At 67.1% G+C, this 21744-nt stretch overlaps 3 protein-coding genes across 8 annotated transcripts; 2 read left to right on the forward strand and 1 right to left on the reverse strand.

Annotated features, from left to right (window-relative positions):
* Window positions 74-4408, forward strand: CPTP (ceramide-1-phosphate transfer protein). 3 transcript variants are annotated; one of them, XM_003356107.4, is made up of 3 exons: window positions 74-135; window positions 2611-2738; window positions 2922-4408. In XM_003356107.4, the coding sequence occupies exons 2-3, from the start codon at window positions 2623-2625 to the stop codon at window positions 3442-3444; spliced, it is 639 nt and encodes a 212-aa protein (XP_003356155.1). In that variant the 5' UTR covers window positions 74-135; window positions 2611-2622; the 3' UTR covers window positions 3445-4408. The 3 variants fall into 3 exon arrangements, with proteins under 3 accessions (XP_003356155.1, XP_005653397.1, XP_005653398.1); XM_005653340.3 differs by having other exon boundaries at window positions 77-113; XM_005653341.3 differs by lacking the exon at window positions 74-135 and adding an exon at window positions 159-862.
* On the forward strand, window positions 5619-9914 carry TAS1R3 (taste 1 receptor member 3). The gene is made up of 6 exons (NM_001113288.1): window positions 5619-6135; window positions 6208-6508; window positions 6592-7374; window positions 7489-7692; window positions 7825-7945; window positions 8089-9914. Exons 1-6 carry the CDS (start codon window positions 5951-5953, stop codon window positions 9060-9062), a joined length of 2568 nt encoding a protein of 855 aa, NP_001106759.1. The 5' UTR covers window positions 5619-5950; the 3' UTR covers window positions 9063-9914.
* Window positions 9870-21048, reverse strand: DVL1 (dishevelled segment polarity protein 1). 4 transcript variants are annotated; one of them, XM_003127500.6, is made up of 15 exons: window positions 20809-21047; window positions 15738-15807; window positions 15527-15648; window positions 15178-15281; window positions 14847-14985; window positions 14547-14640; window positions 14395-14464; window positions 14173-14312; window positions 14018-14094; window positions 13878-13945; window positions 13569-13721; window positions 12858-12989; window positions 12604-12771; window positions 12325-12531; window positions 9870-11124 (listed from the first exon to the last, which is right to left on the reverse strand). In XM_003127500.6, the coding sequence occupies exons 1-15, from the start codon at window positions 20976-20978 to the stop codon at window positions 10736-10738; spliced, it is 2103 nt and encodes a 700-aa protein (XP_003127548.3). In that variant the 5' UTR covers window positions 20979-21047; the 3' UTR covers window positions 9870-10735. The 4 variants fall into 4 exon arrangements, with proteins under 4 accessions (XP_003127548.3, XP_020953100.1, XP_020953098.1 ...); XM_021097441.1 differs by having other exon boundaries at window positions 9875-11124; window positions 13644-13721; XM_021097439.1 differs by having other exon boundaries at window positions 9875-11124; window positions 12325-12771; window positions 20809-21048.

Here is a 21744-nt window from a genome sequence, read left to right on the forward strand (position 1 = left end):
AGCGCGGGCGGGCGCGTTGGGCCTTCTGATTGGGCGGATGGCAGCCAATCCTGGGCGGTGGGGCGGGGGCCGGGGGCGGGGCAGCGGGACCTGGGGCGGCCGCGGCGGCGCAGGTGAGCGGCGGCGGCGGCGCAGGTGAGCGGGTAGAAACGAGCTGCAGTCGGTGGCGGGGAAACCCAGCCCAACCGAACCCGGCGGGTGGGCCTGGACCTTGCCGTGGGACCGCGGGAGAGGGCGGCCGAGGACCTGCCTCCCGCACCGGCCCGGACCCGGGGTCCCTGTCCCATCCCTGGGCCTCAGCTGGAGCAGGACCTGCCCAGGTTGGGGACCCCACCTGGTCGGGGATCTCGCGTTCCAGCCCAGCGCCACCTGGAGCCTCCTTCCCAGGCGAGATTTGCAGGACTTCCTGGACAGGGCCTGGCTCACACCCTCTGGACCTGAGGTGTTGGAGGACTGCCCCATTTTCCTTGCTGTCAGCCACAGGGCTCCGGTGCTCATGCCGGCCTCAAGATGAGCCCTGACCTTGGGGCCTGGGCTGCCTCTGGGGGAGCCTTGGCGGTGCCCTGCATCACCTTCCCAGAGTTGGCATGCTGCCCGCCCCGGCTGCATGGCCACTGCCCTTCCTGTTGTTTTCAAGCTCTGAAAGACTCCTGGCACCTCCAGTTAGCTGCTGGCTCAGGTTCTGGGCAGGAAGGCCAGGCCCACAGGATGTCTGGTGACCAGGAAGGGAGCCCTGAGGGCCTCAGAGGCCATCTGCTCCGTGGACAGAAAACCGAAGCCCTGAGAGAGGGAGTCTCTGGAAGTCTCTGGAGTGTCCTCTTCCTGAGGCCAGGCATGGCTGTCTCCCACACCTGAACACAGGGTGAGCTCACCTCCGAGCACTGGGCCTGGCATCAGGCTTGCAGCCAAGCCTGTGGGGCCTGCAGGGCCTCAGCAACCCCTGGGCCCCATCAGATGCTCTCAGCAGTCCAGATGCTGGGCAGGGCAGGGTGTGCTGGCCCATTCTCCCCGAAGATGAAGGGCGGGGTTTTAGGAGAGTGTGTGATCTGCCCAGGCATCCAGGTGTGCTCTCCTGGCTGGGCTCTCACCACAGCTTGGACGGCTGCCCTCCCATGCCTGGCTCCCAGAGCTCCCAGCACCAAGGGTACAGGAACCCCCCAGGCCCAAAGGGACAAGAGCTTGTCCTGGACTTGACGTGAGATACAGCTGGGTCCCCAGGGCCTGTCGGAGCCACACCACAGGGAAGCATGGCACAGGGTGCCCAGAGGTATCCAGTAACATGTGGGCACTGGGATGTTTGTGGAGTGACTATATGTTTGTTTGTTGCTTTTTAGGGCCTCACCTGCGGCATATGGAAATTCCCAGGCTAGGGGTCAAATTGGCCTACACTACAGCAAGGCGGAATCCAAGCCACAACTGCATCCTACACCACAGCTCACTGAAACACCAGATCCTCAGCCCACTGAGCGAGGCCAGGGATCAAACCTGTGTCTTCATGGTCCCAGTCGGGTTCATTACTGCTGAGCCACAGCAGGAACTCCTGGAGTGACTTTATGAATGCCAGCAGAACCCAGAGCAGGACTCTAGCCTGGGGCCCTTCTGGATTCCCTGGGGCTCAGGGAGGGCCTAGGGCTGCCTTCGGAGAGTGGGAAGACCTTTGGTGCAGGGACCTTTGGTCCCTCCTGTGTGGGGCGTGTGCAGTTACCATAGGAGTGAAAGGCTGATGTCTGTCTAGCTGTCCACAAACACTGACCCTGCAGCCTCTGCTCTGGTTGTTGGGATGCAGCTTCAAGCAGGGAAGGGCATGGCCCTCCCACCTCCGTCCACAGTCTGTCTCTCCATGGGGCTTGTCCTTCTACCTGTCATGTTGGAACTTCCTGCCTTTGTTGTTACCCGACACAAACATTGCCCTGCCACTTGGATGTCGCCCCAGTGGGGCCAGGCTCTTGGTGTCACTCACAGAGCACCCAGTGCGTGCCTGGCTCGGAGTGAGGACTCGGCAAATACTTCTCCAGCTGTAGGAACAGACAAATGGGGGAGGGGGGGAGTGAGACTATAAACAAGTCAGCAAGAAAACCTGAGCCGGAACTCCCGCCGCGGCGTAGTGGGCTAATGACCAGCCTCGTCTCTGTGGCAGTGCCAGTTCAATCCCTAGCCCAGTGCGGGGGATTAAGGATCCGGCGTTGCTGCCACTGTGGCGTAGGCCACAGGTGCATGTTCGGATTCGGTTGCTGGCCCAGGAACTTCGGCGCACCTTGGGTGTGGCTGAAAAAGGAGAAGAAAAAAAACCCAACAACCTGAGCACAGAGACGCCTGTCCCAAGTGAGGTGTGGCAGGGGGTTGACAAGCCTGAGTGACGGGCTGTGTGGCACTGTGGGCCGAGCGCCTGGCAAAGGGCACAGCAGGGCTCAGTATGTCTGCGAGTGTGTAGCACGAGCAGAGCAAGGTGGGCACAGGGCTGACCCACGGCTGGGGCTCACCACGAGCTCAAAGAGGGGAACAGCAGGATCATGGCTGTTTCCTTCCAACTGTCCCTACCCCCACCCCCAGAAATCACGACCCAAAGAATGAGCAGGCTCCCAGCCCGCAGCCTGACCCCGTGTGTTTCAGCTCCTGTTGAAAATGGATGACTTAGACTTCAATCTGAAAATTGTCCTCGTCAGTTTCAAGCAGTGTCTCAACGAGAAGGAAGAGGTGCTCTTGGACCACTACCTTGCCGGCTGGAGGGGCCTGGTCAGGTGCGTGCCCGGGGCCACTGCCCTGCCCTTTCCTGGCCCTTGGTCCCTTGTGTGCTGCCTGCACCTCAGCAGCGCTCGTAGGCGCTTTCCTGCCCTGGCCGGTCAGCTCTTATTGCTCGCCGCCCCAGAGGCAGGGGCGGCCTCCCCCACACCCCAGGCTGAGCTCCTGCTTCCCTGGCACAGGTTCCTGAATAGCCTGGGCACCGTGTTCTCCTTCATCTCCAAGGACGTGGTGGCGAAGCTGCAGATCATGGAGAAGCTATGCAGCGGTGCCCAGCGGGAGCACTACAGCAGCCTGCAGTCCATGGTGGCCTACGAGGTAGGCAACCAGCTGGTGGACCTGGAGCGGCGCTCCCGCCACCCCGACTCAGGCTGCCGGACCGTGCTTCGGCTGCACCGGGCCCTGCACTGGCTGCAGCTCTTCCTGGAAGGCCTCCGCGCCAGCCCCGAGGACGCGCGCACTGCCACACTCTGCACGGATTCCTACAATGCCTCCCTGGCCGCCTATCACCCCTGGATCGTCCGTCGCGCTGTCACCGTGGCCTTCTGTGTGCTGCCCACACGGAAGGCCTTCCTGGAGGCCATGAACGTGGGGTCCCCTGAGCAGGCCGTGGAGATGCTGGGCGAGGCCCTGCCCTTCATCGAGCGTGTGTACAGCATCTCCCAGAATCTCTACGCCGAGCACGCCCTGCTGGACCTGCCCTAGGGGCTGGGAGCCCTGCGGGGTGGGCGTGCCCTAACCCAGAGCTGTGTGGGGGTGGCCAGAACCCAGCAGTCCCGCCATGGAAATTTCTGGGTCCTCCTGCGAACTCGAGCTGGTCCAGAGCCCCTCAGACCCTGCCTCTGGCCGAGGTGCTGGCCGCCTATGCCTCACCCGGCCCCTCCCCCACCGGGCGTCTCATCTTTACCCTCCGCCACGGTGCCCGCATGTCCAGTCAAGTCACCCTTGGTGGGTGAAGTGCAGAAGGCAGGGGAGCGTTCATGGACAAGCTGCCCCTCCCTGGGGATCGAGTGTGAGATGGAGGCGACATCACCAGGCCCAGGATACAGCATCCGTCCAGAGGACGGGCGCCTCCGTACAGCTGGCTGTCCCCTGGACGGAGTACCCCTGGACAGCAGTCAGCACCTCAGGCTTCCCCCTGCCCCGCCTCCTCAGTTAGGGGCCCACATGCCCGTGGCTCTGACCATGGCACCTGGAGCCCTGAGGGGAGGCCTGCCCTGCCTCCACAGCCCTGTGCACGTCGGCTGCCTCCTGCAGCCTCGAGTCTGCACAGCACCACCCGAGAGCCCCCAGAAGCCCAGCACTCTGCTGGGCCAGGCTTGGCCTCTCCCTCCCCAGTGTCCAGCGAGGTGCTGTGTTCCCTTCGTCCCTGACCCTTGCTGCTCTGTCCCCATAGAGCTCAGGAGACCCAGAATGATTTCTTACAAGGGAAGGGGCCTGGACCGCTTTGCCTCTGTGCCAGGCTGCCACGTGGCTGCACCTGTCCGCCATCACTCAGGGCTTAGGCGCCTGTCCTGTCCCGCTGCCTCTTCCGTGTGAGTCCAGGCCCCTGGGTGCCAAGGGGACAGCACCCAGCCTGAGCAGATGTATGTAAGTGCGAGCCTTCAGGGCCCTTTAGAAGCTGTAATACGAGTGATGGCTTTTTCCAAAATAAACTCCACTTACAGAAGTGGCTGCTGCCCTCAAGGGCAGGGGGTTGGGTGTGCCAGGCGCCTGTCAAGGCAGAGTGTCAACCATGGGGACATGAGGCCTGCCCGGCCAGTGTCGGGGGCCCCACCTGCCTCTGAGCAAGCTTTGGCTTGGACATCGAGGTCCATGTCATTACCCCGATGTCATAGGTGAGAAACTGAGTCACAGAGTCACCTAAGTGGCTGGAGATAGGGAGGGAGAAGGAAGCTCTGCCGAGGCTGCGACCAGTGGAGGGGCGGCTCTGTGCCATGGGAGAGGCCTGGATGGAGGGCTGCATGTAGGGCAGGGTCTTCTTCAGCCACTGCCCAAGGGTCAGAACTGCGGAGCAGTGTCGAGCGGCCGCTCCATCTAGCTCTGCCCCCACCCGCAGGGCTCGGGGCGCCGTGTGGTGACTGAGGGACTGGCCTGGGAGAACTGCCCGGGGGCTCTGCTGGCCAGAGAGCCAGCGCTGCAGGCATTCACGCGTGCATCCAGGCATGCACCTGCGGCGCCGTGTGTGTGTGTGTGTGTGTGTGTGTGGTGTGTGTCCCGAGGGTGCCTTACAGCCTGGGCCCTCCCCACAGGGCAGTGGGGACAGGCAAAGGCCGGGTCCCTCGACAGCTTCCAGTAAACGTCTTCCGGGCCCCACCCGAGCCCCCCTCCCCCAGGGCATCACTAGCCTCCCCCAGCTTCTCTGGGCCAGTGTGGCCTGGTGGCGGTGGGGGTGGGGAGACCAGTCCCCAGGCACCCGGGCTAAGCAGCCTGGCCCTGGCCTGGCCCTGTGCTGACCCGCGGCGGGGGACCATTTGGTTACCGCCGCTCCTCCCTTGTTTGCATACGCCTTCCAGGCCCAGCTGGGCTCTGCCCCCACAGGGAGGCACCTGCTGCATCCAGGGCCCAGGCCTGTTGTGTGGCACCAGGGGCCAGGCCCCCAAAGCTTCTAGGCCTCAGACCCTCAAGCTGCACCGTTTCCAGGTGGGCCGAGAGGCCGTGACCTCCACCTGGGGTCCCTCTCTCCCCAGCCACAGGGTGGAGGCCTGGTTAGCAGAGGTGGGGGACACCCCCTTCAGGCTGCCCGCAAGGCCTGCAGATGAAACCACCCCTGCAGTCCCCCCTCAGGGGCCGACAGCACCTGCCCAGGGCTGGAGAGGGTTTCTGTGCCCACTCCCAGGGCACTGGCACCCAAGCCAGGCTCACTGGCAGGCAGGTCCAGTGTGACCCTCCCCCTCCAGGAAGAGGTGGGTGCCAGGGGCTTCTGCGCAAGGAGGTAGCAAGGGGTCGTGGTCAGTGGCTGCCCCGAGCCTGCCTGCTCAGGTCACTGTCAGCCAGGGGGCCTTAGTGGTGGCATCAGAATAAGAGTCCAAGGCAAGCAAACCCGTGGGGCCCGGGAGATGGAAGGCATCCCCAGGGACCTGAGCTGGCAGGTGAGGACCGGCCAGGGTTTTGCTAAACAAATCCTCTGCCCCCGCCTGCCCACCCCAACTCCCCATATCTGGGCCCCCAGTTTGCTCACTGCCATCCCTGCTGGAAGCTGCCACCTGCCATGCCAGGCCTGACTCTCCTGGGCCTCACAGCTCTCCTGGGCCTCGGGGCGGGGGCCCCGCTGTGCCTGTCCCGGCAGCTCAGCATGCAAGGGCACTACGTGCTGGGGGGGCTCTTCCCCCTGGGCTCCACCGAGGATGCTGGGCTGGGCGACAGGACAGAGCCCAACGCCACCGTGTGTACCAGGTAGGGACAGGAGCGGGGGTGGCTCGGGTCCAGGGAAGCAGTGTCGGTCAGTTACAGCCCCTGTGACACCAGGTTCTCGTCCCTCGGCCTGCTCTGGGCACTGGCCATGATGATGGCTGTGGAGGAAATCAACAACGGATCGGCCCTGCTCCCCGGGCTGCGCCTGGGCTACGACCTCTTCGACACCTGCTCAGAGCCCATGGTCGCCATGAAGCCCAGCCTAGTGTTCATGGCCAAGGCTGGCAGCCGCAGCATTGCCACCTACTGCGACTACACGCAGTACCAGCCCCGCGTGCTGGCCGTCATCGGGCCCCACATGTCTGAGGTCGCCCTGGTCACCGGCAAGTTCTTCGGCTTCTTCCTCATGCCGCAGGTGCGCCCCCGCCTCTCCTCGCATTGCCCCCCAGCCCCGCCCACCTTGGGCACCCCTGTCAGGAGGTGCCTCCGGCCCCGCAGGTCAGCTACAGCGCCAGCACGGACCGGCTGAGCAACCGCGAGACGTTCCCCTCCTTCTTCCGCACGGTGCCCAGCGACCGCGTGCAGGCAGTGGCCATGGTGGAGCTGCTGCAGGAGCTGCGTTGGAACTGGGTGGCCGCCGTGGGCAGCGACGACGAGTACGGCCGGCAGGGCCTGAGCCTCTTCTCCAACCTGGCCAACGCCAAGGGCATCTGCATCGCGCACGAGGGCCTGGTGCCGCTGCCCCACGCCCGTAGCCCAAGGCTGGACTGCACGCAGGGCCTGCTGCCCCAAGTGAACCAGAGCAGCGTGCAGGTAGTGGTGCTGTTCTCCTCCGCCCGCGCCGCCCGCAGCCTCTTCAGCCACAGCCTCCACTGCAGGCTCTCGCCCAAGGTGTGGGTGGCCAGCGAGGCCTGGCTGACCTCGGACCTGGTCATGACACTGCCGGGCATGGACCAGGTGGGCACCGTGCTCGGCTTCCTGCACCAGGGTGCCCTGATGCCCGAGTTCTCGGCCTACGTGCAGACCCGCCTGGCCCTGGCCGCCGACCCCGCCTACTGCGCCTCGCTGGCTGCCGAGCGGCAGGGGCTGGAGGAGCACGTGGTGGGGCCTCGCTGCCCCCAGTGTGACTACGTCACATTGGAGAGCCTGTCCGAGGGGCTGCTGCACCACCGGAGCTTCCCCGCCTACGCGGCTGTGTACAGCGTGGCCCAGGCGCTCCACAACACGCTGCTCTGCAACGCCTCGGGCTGCCCCACGCGGGAGCCGGTGCAGCCCTGGCAGGTGAGGGCACGGGTGCCGCCGGCAATCGGAGGAGAAGGAACGGTGGGGGGTGGGGGGTCAGGCTGGCCGCCGCTCCCCGCCCAGCACCCCCACCCCCTCTGACCTGCCCGCCAGCTCCTGGAGAACATGTACAACCTGAGCTTCCGTGCGCGCGGCCTGACACTGCGGTTCGACACCAGCGGGAACGTGGATATGGATTACGACCTGAAGCTGTGGGTGTGGCAGGACCTGATGCCCACACTGCGCACCGTGGGCACTTTCGACGGCCGCCTGACGCTCCAGCGTCCCCGGATGCGCTGGCACACAACGGGGAACAAGGTAACTGCCAGGGCTGCGTCCCCAGCCACAGGGCAGCTCCCCCGCGGCCAGGAGTAAGCTCCGACCCTGCCTGGGGGCGCAGGGGGCGGCCCCACAGTCTTGGGCAGGCCTGAGCCTCGAGGCCCCTCCCAGGAGCCCGTGTCCCAGTGCTCTCGACAGTGCGAGGAGGGCCAGGTGCGCCGGGTGAAGGGCTTCCACTCCTGCTGCTATGACTGTGTGGACTGCAAGGCGGGCAGCTACCAGCGCAACCCAGGTGAGCCTCCCCTGGGCCTGCCTCCTCCGTGGGGAGGGTCCCCAGAGGGTTGGAGGCCTGGCTTTGAGGCCAGAACCCCTGGCAGGGGTGAGGTGGGGGAAGCCAGCGCCCCCCAGCGCCCCCTCTCTCCTCCCACACCTCAGATGACACCCTCTGTGTCCAGTGTGACCAGGACCAGTGGTCCCCGGACCGGAGCACCCGGTGTTTCCCCCGCAGGCCCAGGTTCCTGGCTTGGGGGGAGCCAGCCGTGCTGGTGCTGCTCGTGCTGCTGGGCCTGGCTCTGGGCCTGGTGCTGGCAGCCCTGGGGCTCTTCATCTGGCACCGAGACAGCCCACTGGTTCAGGCCTCCGGTGGGCCACGGGCCTGCTTCGGCTTGGCCTGCCTGGGCCTCGTCTGCCTGAGCGTCCTCCTGTTCCCGGGCCGGCCCGGCCCTGCCAGCTGCCTGGCCCAACAGCCGCTGCTCCACCTCCCTCTCACTGGCTGCCTGAGCACCCTCTTCCTGCAGGCGGCTGAGATCTTTGCGAGGTCAGAGCTGCCGCCAAGCTGGGCCGACTGGCTCTGCAGCCACCTGTGGGGGCCCTGGGCCTGGCTGGCGGTGCTGCTCGCCATGCTGGCACAAGCAGCGCTCTGCACCTGGTACCTGGTGGCCTTCCCACCGGAGGTGGTGACAGACTGGCGTGCGCTGCCCACAGAGGCACTGGTGCACTGCCGCGTGCACTCCTGGATCAGCTTCAGCCTGGTACATGCTGCCAATGCCACGCTGGCTTTCCTCTGCTTCCTGGGCACCTTCCTGGTGCAGAGCCAGCCTGGCTACCACAACAGCGCCCGCAGCCTGACCTTCGCCATGCTGGCCTACTTCATCACCTGGGTTTCCTTTGTGCCCCTCCTAGCCAACGTGCCTGTGGCCTCCCAGCCTGCCGTGCACATGGGTGCCGCCCTCCTCTGTGTGCTGGGCATCCTGGCCACTTTCCACCTGCCCAAGTGCTACCTGCTGCTGAGGTGGCCAGAGCTCAACACCCCCACGTTCTTCCTGGGGGGATGCCAGAGGGCAGGGGGGCGGGGAGGAGACTCTGGGAAAAAACAAATGACCCCTGACCCAGTGACCTCCCCCCAGTGACCTCAGACGTAGTCAAGGTGCCCCCAGACCAAGTTCCTGTGCGGCAACCAGCAGGCTGTGCCCTGACTCTCAGATTCTACCACCCTTGACCCCACAGTGACCTCCAGGCCTGCATAAGGGGCCTCAGTCCCACGGAACCTCATTATCTAGGGCCCCAGAGACAGGCTATCCCTGTCCCAGCTGAGCCCTGGACTGCACAGGTGACCAAGGCCCACTGTCCCTGAGAGACGCCCACGGACAGTAGCCTAGAGCCCGTGGGGCTGCAGCCGAGCTCTCAGGAAAACCCCTGACAGACCAGGTGAAGGCCAGACAGGCATCACTTGCCTGGCTGGGCCCAGCCTGGGCCCCCACTAGCAGGCCCTCAGGGGCGGGACATTGGTGGATGGGCTGGGGCTCTCTTGACCCCCTGCAGGGGTGGGTGCCTGACAGTGGGCCCCAGCGTAGGGTAGAGGCCCACTCAGGAGGGAGGGGGCACCCAGCTTCCTTCTGCCTCCCTGGCTGGCCTGAGCCAATAAATGGGGGTCAGCCACCTCCAGCACCGTGGACAGAGCCCAGGCAGGGTGGGGGTCAGCACCAAGGCCAGCGCCAGCCACAAGGACCCCACCCCCCAAACCAGAGGCCAGCACCACGGACAGAGGACCGCCGCCCAGGGCTACTGCGCCAGGGCTTCCTGGCTGAGCTGGCACCGCGTGGACAGTACCAAGCCAGTCATGGGTCAGCTCCTGGCTGCCCCCAGGAGGCTGCCCCCAGCCCCTGCACCCCAACCTCTGAAAGTAGGAAAGAAGAGATACAGGTCACGCATGCCGGTCCCATAAAATTAAATGCTTTTTAGTGTTTAAAATAGCATTTACACAGAAGCAGCTCTATTGACTATCTGGACGGACGCGCCGACTCGATACGGTATCTACAGCGCAGACGTGTGCAGGCCAGAGATGCCGGGACGGAAGTAGCGTGTGCGGTGGGGGGTGGCGGCCACCCGAGGACAGTGTGAAAGGGCGAGCTGGCCAAGGCCTCTGCCCCGACCCGCAGCAGCTATGTGCATCTGTGCCCTCGTCCCTGGGGGTCAGCATCCCCTCCTGCCAGCGGGACTATGCCCCCCAGCCACCTCCGACTCCCCCTCACAACCCTCCCACCCCCTCGCAGACTCGACCTGTGCCCCTGCAGGCGACCTGTGCCCCTGCAGGCGTGGGGAGACCTCAAACTCTGCTCCGGTGGCTGGGGGTGGGGCCAGCTGACTTGCCACCGCCCCCAGGGCACACAGGCCAGGTAATAAATAAATAAATTAGACACCCGCCCTGGGCAGCTACAGAGGGCCCTCGGGGCTCTGATCCCACTCCCGAGAGGGCCTCCGGCCTGGGCAAGATGGGTGGGGCCTGTGAACCAGGTGAAGGAGGGACCCAGGCCACCTCTAAGCTCAGTCTGAGGCCCTGAGCACAGCTCTGTGGGTGAGGGAGGGTCCCTGAGGCACACGCCCAGGGGCGCAGGTCAGACCTGCCCCAGCACCCGCAGCCAATGGCCTCTACTCGGCCCCCGCCTGCCGCCTACCGCCATTCTGTCTGGGCCCAGACGCCACGGCACTAAGCACAGGCTGGGCCGCCGAGGCAAGCGCACCAGCTCCAGGCACAGCACCCGCCTGCAGGGACAGCAGGACCAGCTGCGGGCATTCTCCCCGGTCACATGATATCAACAAAGAACTCACAGGGGTTCCCCATGGCCTTCTGGAAGGACTGGCGGCTGCCCGTCAGCTCTGGGGGGACTGCGGCCAGCTCCCGGACAGGCGGCCCCCCGGGCGGCCCGCCCACCACCGAGTAGGCCTTTGTCAGGGGGTGCAGCGGGGGGAGCCCAGGGGCGGCAGCCGAGGCCTGGCTGCGCGGGCTGCTGCCGCGGCTGAGCTGACTAGCTGGACGCTCCCGCCAGCCACTGCCACCGGCCCCGCTTGGCGCTGTGTGGTCCGACTCGCTGCCACTGCCCCCAGCTCCAGCCGACCGGCTCTCCTTCTCTCGACCCAGGGCCCGACGGCTGCTCCCGCCAGCACTTCGGGTGGACCCACTGCTTTTGCTTCCTGGGGTCAAGAAGTAGGGAGAGGAATGGGCCAGTCAGTGTCAGGCCTGGCTTCTCCTGGGACAGGTGGCCGTTGCCGGGGCAACCAGGAGCAGAACCCGGTGGTCCTGAGCCTGGGGCGGGGGTGGTGGGCAGCCATGCAGACACGAGGGCTGGGCTGGCCTCGCCCGGGGAAGCAGTGGAAGCAGACGGGGGACAGCGGAGGGGGGCAGACAAGCAGGGACATGCCGAGGCCAGCTTGTGCCTGACTCCTCACCCCAGCGCCTGAACCAAGGGCCTGGTCTTGCTGCTGAGAAAGCGAGGCCCAGAGAAGACCCTGTGCGCCCGCACACCGGCCGGCCGTTCTGGACGCCCCGCCCCAAAGACCCTCCTCTGATCTGACCCCAGAACCCCGGCCAGCTGCTCAGCTCAGCCCCTCCTGGGCTCTCAGGAAGTGCCGGAAACCTGAAGACGCCCCCTGGCTGGGGACGTGCCGACAGGGGCGCGGGGCAGGACCCTGGCTTACCGGCCCTGAGGGTCCGTTCCGCTAGTCCTTCAGTCTAAGGCTTGCTCAGCACAAAGCAAGGGACAGAGGAGTTACACACCGGCCCGGCCCGGGCACCCACCCCGCCGCCCAGGGCATGCCCCCTGCCAGCTGGACCTGTCCAGGGCCCACAGGCACCTGACACAGCTTCTCCCTGGACTCTGTTGCCCTCTGAGCAGCTGCTCTCCGCACCCCCTCCGGTGTGCTGGGTGCAGGGGCATGTGCCGGCTAACCTCCCTGACCCTCAGCCTTGGGACACTATTCCCATGAAGCTTCTCCTTGGGGACCCCGAGCCCCCACCTCTGCCCCACTTCCCCACGCATCTCCGCCACAGGCCGCGTGTGTCTGCGAAACTGCCCCTTGCTGGTTCCAGGCCACCACAGGGGGCCGGGGGAGGTGTCTGTCCTCCACTACGTCCCAGGGCCCCGCATGTCCCCCCACACCCCCAGCCCCCATTCCCACACCACCTCCTGCCTCGGCCTCTGCCACGTCTGGAACACCAGCGCCCCCCCCCAACCCCTGAAGCTTCTAACCACTCACCCCTTCCAGAAGAAGCCACCCAGGGCCCGAGCACAGAGCAGGTGGGAGCGCACAGGGCGGGGGGCGGGGAGGGGGTGGGCAACAGGGCAGAGCCAGGTGGGCAGGCAGGGAGCTGGACGCTGGCCGGCGGGCCCTCACCTTCACTCTGCTGGCTCCCAGCGCTGCCGCTGCCGTAGCTGAAGCCAGGGTCCTGGTACGCGGGTGGGAAGCAGGGCGGGGGCCCCGGGTACTGGTAGGGGTAGCCCTGGCCCAGGGGCCAGGGGGCAGCCGGGTGGGGCAACGGGGCCAGCGTGTCCTGATCGGAGGCTCCACTGGAGCCGCTGTTGAGGTTCAGGGCTGCGAGATCTGCAGGAGGGGGGGCAGGTAAGGGGAGGCGGGCGGGTCCTCCGGGGCCCTCTGCCCGTGGCCCCCACTCACTGCTGCACAGGTCCCCGAAGACGTAGTAGCACTGCTCGGAGAAGGTGACCTTGTTGACCGTGTGCCGCAGGAAGCCGCGCTTCAGCATGCTGCTGGCGTACCTGCGCGCCTCCCGCCGCTCGCGGAAGCCCTCCAGGTGCGTGTACAGCCAGTCCACCACGTCCGCCCCTGGCGCAGCCGGCGTCAGGCGTCAGGTGGGGAGCCTGGGCCGCGCCCCACCGCCCCCAAGCCCCCCGCTGCCCAGGGCCCCGCACCGATGACGGCATTGGCGATGGTGATCTTGAGCCACATGCGGTCGCGGATCTCCAGGCCCGAGTCCGGCAGCTGCATGACCCGGACGACAGCACCCATGTCACTCTTCACCGTCAGGGGCGCCTCCTCCAGCTCTGCAAGGCACACCCCGCGCTCAGCCACGGCCGGGAGCACAGCCGCGAGCACGGCCGCAAGGACCCTCCACCACCCACCCGACCGCCCGCACAGGGTCAGGGAGCGGCCTGGGGCGGGGAGGGTGGGGCCTCATCTCCAACAGGGAGATGCTTCACCAGGTCTTGTGGCCAACCAGGCGAGGCCACCCCCGCCCTGCAGACCGGACCCCACGGGGCGGAGACCAGACCCCCTCCACCCCCTTCCCCGCAAGCTGGGCCTATTAGTCATGTTAGTGGCAGAAAAGCAGCGTGAGGGCCACACGGATGCCGCCTGCCCCTGCCAGATAGCAGACCCTTGGGCAGGCCCGGCCCGGCCCCCCAGGCCCTTCCCTCCCACTACAGACAGAGGGCTGGGAAGAGGGTGCGAGCGTGGGCGCCCATGTGTCCGTGACCCCAGGGTACAGTGTCCGCCCTCGTGGGCCTGGCACCAGCACCAACGCTCAAGCCGGGATGGCCCTCGGGGGTGGCCGTGCCAGGCAGGCGCCTCGGCTGGGCCCTCACGGGTGCCTCCGTTTTCTGATCTCAGGAGCCGCCACTTACGCGGAGCGCCGGGCACAGAGCTGGTTAGTGAGGAGGAGCTGGTGCGCGTGACGGCGCTGGAGCAGGGGCTCGTACCGTAGCGGGGCAGGGCTCCGGTCAGCGCCGCCGTGTGGGACAGCCAGGCGGCCGGGTCGATGGGCCGAACCGGGTCAGCTGGGCAGCCACCGTGTGGCGACAGACGAATGGACAGTGGGGAAGAAGGCAGAGCACAGGGGCACAGGAGCACAGGGAGAGAGGCCCTTCAGGCTGGGCTGGGCGCCCCCGCCCCCGCCCCCGCCCTGCCCCGCCAGCCCCGGGGGGGTCACTCACCCCTCGGGATGGTGAAGTAGCTCCGAGGGCTTGGGTCCCAGCACTTGGCCACCGTGAGGCTGATGGGCCTGCGGGGTGGGCGGGTCACACCGGCGAGGCCCCAAGCAGCACCCCCTCCCCCCGCCACGCGCGCGCCTCACCCCGTCTGGGACACAATCTCCCGCAGCACCCGCACGGCGTCGTCGTTGCTCATGTTCTCGAAGTTGACGTCATTCACCTGGGGCGGGGGGTCAGCACAGTGGTGGGGGGTGCAGACCTCGCCCGCCCCTCCCCGCGGCCCCTGGCAGCCCCACACCTGCAGCAGCATGTCGCCCGGCTCGATGCGGCCGTCGGCGGCCACAGCCCCGCCCTTCATGATGGAGCCGATGTAGATGCCGCCATCGCCCCGGTCGTTGCTCTGGCCCACGATGCTGATGCCCAGGAAATGGTGCCTCTCTGCGGGGCCGGGTGTGTGAACAAGCGCCCCCCGCCCCCGAGCCCCGGGCCCCTCTGGCGGCGGCGGCGGCAGAGGCCTCACCCATGTTGAGCGTGACGGTGATGATGTTCAGCGACATGGTGGAGTCCGTGATGCTGCTGAAGGAGGAGGCCTGCGGGGGCGGCCCTGGGTGAGGGGCTGCGGGCGGCGCGGCGGCCCCAGGGGACAGAGCGGCCCGCACCCCCTCCACCTACGCGGTCCGTCTGGCGCATGCGCTGCTTCCGCCGGCGCCGCTTGTGCTTCCGGATGAGCCGGGACGAGGTGCTCTGCTCGGTGGAGCTGCTCAGCCTGCGGGGGCACAGGGTCAGGGCGCCGGCAGCCTCTCCGCCTGCACGCACCCCAGGGAAGCCCGCGCGGGACGCGCTGCGGAACGGGCTCAGCCCCTGCTCCCGCAACAGGAGCCCCACGGCTCGGCAGACACGAGGCAGCCGGCCCGGCCCCTGCTCGTGGGCACACGGACACCCGCACGCGCCTGGACACCCGCCCATGCCCACCGACTGGTGTTGTCGTCCTCGTCCGAGTCGATGAAGCTGCTGGACTCGAGCTCGCTGCTCAGCACAGTGGACGCGCTGTCGGGGGGCAGCCCCAGATCCCGCCGCCGGTCCCCCCTCGGGTGCCCGTTGGTCCGGGCAGCTGTGGGCACAGCAGGGAGGGGAGATGGCTGCGGGGTGCCCTGGAGCACCTGTTGCTGGGGTTGCTGCAGAGGGGGGGTCGCTAGGATCCTGTCAGCTGAGTCAGGAACCTCCACCGAGGGACCCCACTGGACAGCAGGGGCCTGGGGTGCCCCCCAGGGGCCCAGGGAGGTCAAAGGTGTGGCCTAATTACCCTCCTCACGGTTCCGGCGGCGAGCTCGCTCCCGCCGGTGGCTGACCACGGACTCTGTGCCAGTCTCGTTGTCCATCCCATCGCGGCTGCTGGCCACGTTCGGGCTGCGCCAAGAGGAAGGCAGGGTGGGGCAGGCCGGGCCGTGGATGCCCTCAGCTCCTTTCCTCCCTCATCTGGTGGAACTCCAACTCTGGCAAGGGCCCCCATCCACCCCCCAGCCCGCTCTGGGCCCCTGCTGACCAGCGCTTGCTGACCACAGGCCCCTGCTCTGCTGCCCCTCTCCATCCCCAACAGGCCTGGCAGGTCCCTCAGGACCACTGGGCTCAGCGCCACCCCCCAGAGTCCTTACTGGAAGGAGGGGGGCCGGGAGTCCCCGATGCCACCCGTCCGCTCAAGAGGTGGGGGCAGGTCCGCGTGGCCATCAGTGCCCTGAGACCCCGCATCCGAGTGTGCGCCCTCAGCCAGGACCAGCTGCAGAGGAGAGCGAGGACTCAGGGACGAGGCTTCCAGGCCACCCCGGCAGGGCCCCGGGCACAGGTGTCCAGCCCCTGCAGACTCACCCAGGAGACCACACGGCCGTTGAAGCAGGGCAGCTTGGCATTATCGTCAGAGATCTCCTCCTTCACCACCCTGTGGGCAGACAGTCGTGAAGCTGCCACCCTGGGGGCTGCCCCGTCTGTGGCCAGCAGGCGCTGGAGTAAGGCCCCCAGCTGGCCTGGGGCATGTGCCACCTGGGGCGTCCAGCCACAGGCCCAGAGGTCAGTCCCTGTGGACGCCCTGGTCCAGCACATTCCCTTCCTGGGAAACTCCAGCATCCTTCCAAGGACTCAGGGGGCACAGACACTCGACCCCCCAGCAGCAGATCACAGCCTAGGGCTCCGTGGAACAACCCACCCTGCATGGTGCCTGCGCCCCTGGAGTGTGGATCTGGAGGGCGGGGCCCGCCCCACCGGCCCAGAACAGCACCCGGTTCGCAATGCGGAGGGCCGCGGCACAAAGGGACCCCTAGACCCAGGCAGGCCAGGGTGCCCGGCACACGGACCCACAAGCACACACACTCAGAGGCATGCCCATCGGCGACCAGGGACACAGAAGCAGATGCCACTCACTGCACCAGCCCAATGCAAGACCTGGAAAAGTAGGCTTAGGGCCAGCTGGGCCCACAAGAAGGCTCAGGTCCTGGAGGTCAGCGAGCCCCACCAGCCACTGCCCAGCAGCTAGCCCTGGCCTGTCCCTCGATGCTGCCCCAGCCGGGTGAGCTTGAGGGGTGGGAAGGGCAGGTCGCAGAGGGCCAGGGCAGCACCCACTGGGAAGGACGCTAGTGACCCTGGGGTCAGAAACAGGTTCAGGAGATCTAGGCATCAGGTTCAAAGGAGTGAGGAGGGCAGCAGGGGAGGGGCTGTGGGGCAGGGCAGGGCAGGCTGTGGCCATGGCCGTGGCCCCGCACATCCTGTACTGCAACCTCCTGGAGGCCGGGGGTGGGGGGTGTGGGGGGGGAAGCAGGGCAGGCAGGGCGGGGCCTGCAGTGGGAAGGGCCCCGGCGCCTGCCCCCTGGAATCCGCCCTGCCCAGCGTGCAGACGTCTACACCTGGGACTGAGGCCCAGTGCAGAAAGAAGAGCCAGAGACCAGGCAGGAAACAGCCTCACAGCCTGCTGGGCCTGGACCCCTCCACTTGGCTGGTCCCAGGCCGCAGCAAGGGCAGGAGTCCCCCGCAGAGCTGACACACCACCTCCCACCAGGGAGCAGGGCCCTTGGGGCAGAGTGGATGTGGAGCAGACAGAGCCCGTCTGGAGAGGGAGGGCACTGCCGGGGGCTACGGTGACCACCTGCCCCCCGCCCCCGGCCACCCACACACACACACACAATAGGGGGACACCCTGGCAGATGAAAAGAGCCACTCCTCGGACCCCTCCTCTCCCTAGTGACGAGCAGACCCTGCCTGCGGCCCCACTCTCACACCACGTCCGGGACCAGTCCAAGATTCAACCGAGAAAGCTACACAGAGAGCTGTCACCACAGGAAGACCTGGGTGGCCTGGGGACACCTGGGGTCCTGCCCATCTGCAGCCAACATACAAGGGACTACAGCAAGCCCTCCTGGGCACCCAAGCAGCCACAGACCCAGGAGGGACCTGGTGCCCGCTTCACGGCCCAGGGAGCCCAGCCAGCCACCTCCGCTGCACCCCCGCCCCCACCCTTTGTGACTCATCCTTGGGGCCTGCCTGGCACCCTTGAGGCAGGCACCCCAGGCCGGGGGGCCCAGGAGCACCCCAAGGCCCCACTGCCCATGCAGCCAGTACCCCAAGATGGCCCATCCCCCAGAGCTGCCTGAAGCCTCCACGCACCCACCCACCCAGGCACACCCCTCCCAGGCCCCCCTTCGCCGGCCCTCTGTGGCTAAGAAACACCCCTCCCAGCCTGCGCAGGACAGCGTCCTGCTCCCTGGAGGTTGGGGCACTGAGGGGCAGCTAGGCCGGGACAGCAGGGAGGGGGGGGCAGGTGTCCAAGCCCCCAGGAAAAAGGGTACGGGGTGCGCAGTGCTGCCCACCCCCGCCGATGGCCAGGAAGAGGGACAGGGTGGGATCCAGGGAGACCTGGGCTGTGCACAGGAGAGGCCCCCAGACCACCCTGGGCTCCCTCCCGGGTGGGGCCTCAGCAGGCAGGAGCGCAGGCCTCGGGAGCAGTGGTCGATGAAGGCACTGACCCTCGGGCTGGCTGCCCAGGGACACCCCTGTTGGCACCTTGCCCCCAACCTCAGAGTTCCTGGCGAGATCCCAGTTAACATCCAACTTGGGATGCCCAGCCCCACCTGCCGCCCTCGCAGACTCGCCCCAGTGAGGAATCTGCTCGAAGTGGGGCCCTTGGAACGAAGCCAGGGGCCAGGAGGACCCCTGGGCCCCCAGAGGCCACCGCACACCACAGCCGGCCCTTCCCGACCGGGTGGCCCCAACTGTGTCCCCATGAGTTGGGGGTCCTCAGCTCCCACAGAGCCTTCATCTGTCCCCTCACTGTCTCCTGACCAGCAGTAGGCTCCAGGGTGAGGGGTCCCAGTCCTCCACGACCTGCCGCGGGCTCTGGGGGTCACAGGTCTAGACTTTCCCGAGCCCAGCGGGCTGAGCGGCAGCGGTAGAGGGGGACCGCGGGCCTTCTGGGCCAGGCCAAGCACAGCACCCCCACGCCACCCAAAACCATGACAGGTGGCCCCACAGACTGGAGCTCCTAGCCCAGACGCCAAGGGGCCAGGGCCACCACCAGACAGATGGCTTCATGCCAAGAGCAGCCAGGCCTGGAACCTGCAAAGCGGCCCTAGTGGCAGAAACCTGTGACCAAATGCCCTCAACCTCTGCCCCTTGGCCCCAAGGCCAGGCCAAGCCCCTCCTTGCACCAGCACTGGCCCACCTCCGGGCCAGCCCTCCCCAGGCCCAGAGACCCTCCCCAGCTTTGCTAGGACACAATAGCTGTGACCTGCATAGGAAAAGTGGGAAGTGGGTGCAGGACTTGCCGCCCTTTTGGTCAAAGAGGCCCACGGGGAAGAGAGGGGGTCGGCCCAGAGCACGTGGCTATGGCCACACCTCAGGCTCCCACAGTGGCCTGAGGGGTTGGGGCAGGATGCCCAGGCTCACCTGGCGCTCCTCACAGTCCCCTCTCCTGAGACAGCTTCTGCCCCAGCCCAGCCAGGACCTACACTCTCCACAACCTCCAACTACATCCACTAGGTATCCAGGACGAGCCTCCAGTTCTGGTTTATACTAAGGTGTGAATGACTAACCAGCTCCTCCCAGAGAAAACTTATTCCACTGAATAAGCGACTTTACAGAATAAATAAGAGCTAGAGCTCTGCAGGTAGATCTTAGTATGGTGGAGAAGGAGGCTGATCCTCTCCAAGGGTCCCCTGAGGCCAATAGCCCACAAACCAGAGATCGGGGTGGGGGATAAGATGAACTTTCCAAAGTCACCCCAAACCCTCCCTCTGTCCCAGCCCCATCTGCCAGACTGCTCTTATTCCCTCCCCCACATTCCAGACATGCTCAGGTGACCTGAAGAGCTCCTACTCATGCTTTAGGACCCAGATCTGCCCGCCCACTGTCCTCCTAGGCCAGGGAACCCAGGTCCTGCAAGTCCTCCAGGAGGCCCGGCCTCTGCTGGGAGAACACGTTGAGCGGGACAGGGGTCTCGGCAGCTTAGTGGCTCTCAGACACAGGAGCAGGGTCAGACCCCTCAGGATGCAGCCCGGATCACGGTCCAAGGGCAGCAAGCTGGGGGGCTGGGCACATGCCTGGACACACACTCCCTGCTGGCTTCAGTTTGTGACAGAGCATGTGCGACTTGAGTGATTTTTATTAAAATAATCAAGTTAAAAACGAAACACTTTCACATACCCAATGCTAACACCCAAAGCAGGCCAGACCCAGAGAAGATGGGATGGCCCAGCGAGGTCCATGCTGGGATCACATGCCCTTAAATGATGCCCTACCCTGTGGAGCCCAGCCTGGGCCCAGCAGGGCGGGGGGCACCGAGCTTTCCGATGCTGTCCCAGACACACCCTCCCGTCTCTGCCTCTCCCTCGTGCTGGGCAGGCCCAAGGGAGTCCAGTTGTCCACATGGCCCTCAGGCCTCCCTGAGAGCCACACAGCGGCCTCAGCTTGACTTGACCTGGGCCTACGAACCGCAGAATCCAGGAAACGGCCTCAATGTCAAAGTCCCGAGGCGCAGCCACACACAAGGACACGGGCTGCCCGAGGGCACCCAGGCACACCTGCTCGGCCCATGAAGCCTCTGGGTGCCCCCCCAGCGCTGCTGAGCAGGGGACTCAGGTTACCCGTGGCTGTGCTGGGTCAGGCCTCTGCTCACCACTCACTGTTCTAGAGGCTCAGCTGCCCCGCACAACTGAGAAGTCCCCTTGGTCAGGACAGCCACTGCTAAGTGCAGACATAGGGACCCTGACCCAGAGGCTGCTCCAGGAACCCAAGGGCTGTGTGGCTCAGCACAGACAGAGGCCCTGCAGCCAGCAACCCCAGGGCAGGCCCATGGTCACTAGTGACCCCTGACCTCTGCCCTGTCCTGAGGACTCTGGAGACCAAGAGGAGGCTGTCTCTAGCCTCCAGAAACTGCTGCAGACCCCAGCAGACAGACTTGTATCCCTGTCCAGATCATCTCATTTCCCCCGTGCTAACTAGGGGACCCACTGGGTGGCTGCCCCCCCACTCCAACCCCTTCCACGGGACACTCCGACACTCCTCTGACCCGAGTCCCACGAATCTCAGGCTGTCCAGGTCATGCCTAAGCACCTGCCCTCCACAGAAGCGAGACAGGAAGCGGGCCCTGACGCTGGCAGATGCCAGGGTGGGCTTCCGGAGACCTCCACCACCGCAGGTCATACACACTCAGAACAGGACGGGAGCCGCGAGGAGGGCTGGAGTGGAGAAGCCAGGATCCCCGCCTGCCCACGGGTCAGAGCTCAAAGGCTCCCGGGCAGGCAGGCAGGGGCCCGGGCGACCCCTGCTCAGGATACAGACAGGTAGGACACACCGCAGCGGCGCGCGCGGGCACAGCCCCAGGATCCCCCTGCCCTGCCGGGCGCAGAAAGGTGCCGACACGCGCGCCCTCGCACAGGCCGCGAGGCCCACTGACCCGAAGTCCTGGTCCATGGACTTGAAGAAGAATTTGTAGGCGTGCACCGGCCGGTTGCTGAGCACGTTCTTGAAGTCGGCCAGCGTGACGCGCTCGGGCGCCACGGGCAGCTTGACCAGGTACGGCGTCTCCTCCTCGTCCATGTGATAGATGATCTTGGTCTCCGCCATGGCGCGGCGCTCAGGCCCGGCCCGGGCCTCGGACGCGGGCGCCTCCCCGCCGCCCGCCCGCCCGCCCGCCCGCGCCCCGCCCGCGCGCCGCTCCCGGCCCGGCCCGGCCCGGCCGCGACCAGGCCCCCGCGCCCCCGCCCAGCCGCCCGGGCCCCGCCCGCCCCGCCGGCCTCGGCCCCGGCCCCTTGCGCGCCCCGGCTGCTGCCCCGCCGCCCGAGGCCGCCCATGCGCCCCCGGCCCGGGACGCAGGCAGGGAGGGCGCGCGGCCCGCCGCGTCCGTGCGCCCCGCCGCCGCCGCCGCCGCCGCCGCCCCCTCGGGCCGCGCGTTAAAGGGACCGCGGGCCCGGCTGCGCGCGGCCGCGGGGGGCGCCGGAGAGCGGCCGGCCTGACGTCACCGGCCGCCCGCGGCGGGGGGCGGAGCTGCGCACGCGCGGGCGGGGCGGGCGGAGCGCGCGCGGGGCGGGGCCTCTACTCCTGCGTCGCGGCCCGGCTCCCCCCCGCCCGCGCGCCCGGCGCCCACCCGGCGGCCAGGCTTCCAGCCCGCGAGGCCTGGCGCTCGAGCCGTGGGCGGCCGGGGCCGCGCGGGGCGGGGAGGAGGTGGGTGGGGACCCTCCGGAAGCTCCGCACCCCGTCTGCACGTCGCGCAGCCGCCTGGGGCCCTCGGAGGGCTTCCGCCCGGCCGCGCTGCGGTCCTCCCTCTCTTCGGAGTCCGGAGGCGCCCTGGTCACATCGGCGGGCGGCGGGGGGCACCGCGGGAAGCCGAAAC

This window comes from Sus scrofa, chromosome 6 (assembly GCF_000003025.6).
Source record: "Sus scrofa isolate TJ Tabasco breed Duroc chromosome 6, Sscrofa11.1, whole genome shotgun sequence".
Classification (NCBI taxonomy): Eukaryota; Metazoa; Chordata; class Mammalia; order Artiodactyla; family Suidae; genus Sus; species Sus scrofa.

Bases quoted from the DNA above. Each gene is read 5' to 3' on its own strand.
- CPTP (XM_003356107.4), top strand. From the start codon at position 2,623: ATGGATGACTTAGACTTCAATCTGAAAATTGTCCTCGTCAGTTTCAAG. The intron at 2,739-2,921 runs GTGCGTGCCCGG...TCCCTGGCACAG, and splicing joins GGCTGGAGGGGCCTGGTCAG to GTTCCTGAATAGCCTGGGCA.
- TAS1R3 (NM_001113288.1), top strand. From the start codon at position 5,951: ATGCCAGGCCTGACTCTCCTGGGCCTCACAGCTCTCCTGGGCCTCGGG. The intron at 6,136-6,207 runs GTAGGGACAGGA...CTGTGACACCAG, and splicing joins AACGCCACCGTGTGTACCAG to GTTCTCGTCCCTCGGCCTGC. The intron at 6,509-6,591 runs GTGCGCCCCCGC...CCGGCCCCGCAG, and splicing joins GCTTCTTCCTCATGCCGCAG to GTCAGCTACAGCGCCAGCAC.
- DVL1 (XM_021097439.1), bottom strand. From the start codon at position 20,978: ATGGCGGAGACCAAGATCATCTATCACATGGACGAGGAGGAGACGCCG. The intron at 13,722-13,877 runs GTGAGTGACCCC...GTGGCTGCCCAG, and splicing joins CTACTTCACCATCCCGAGGG to CTGACCCGGTTCGGCCCATC. The intron at 11,125-12,324 runs GTGAGGGCCCGC...TCTTGACCCCAG, and splicing joins TGGGAGCCAGCAGAGTGAAG to GAAGCAAAAGCAGTGGGTCC.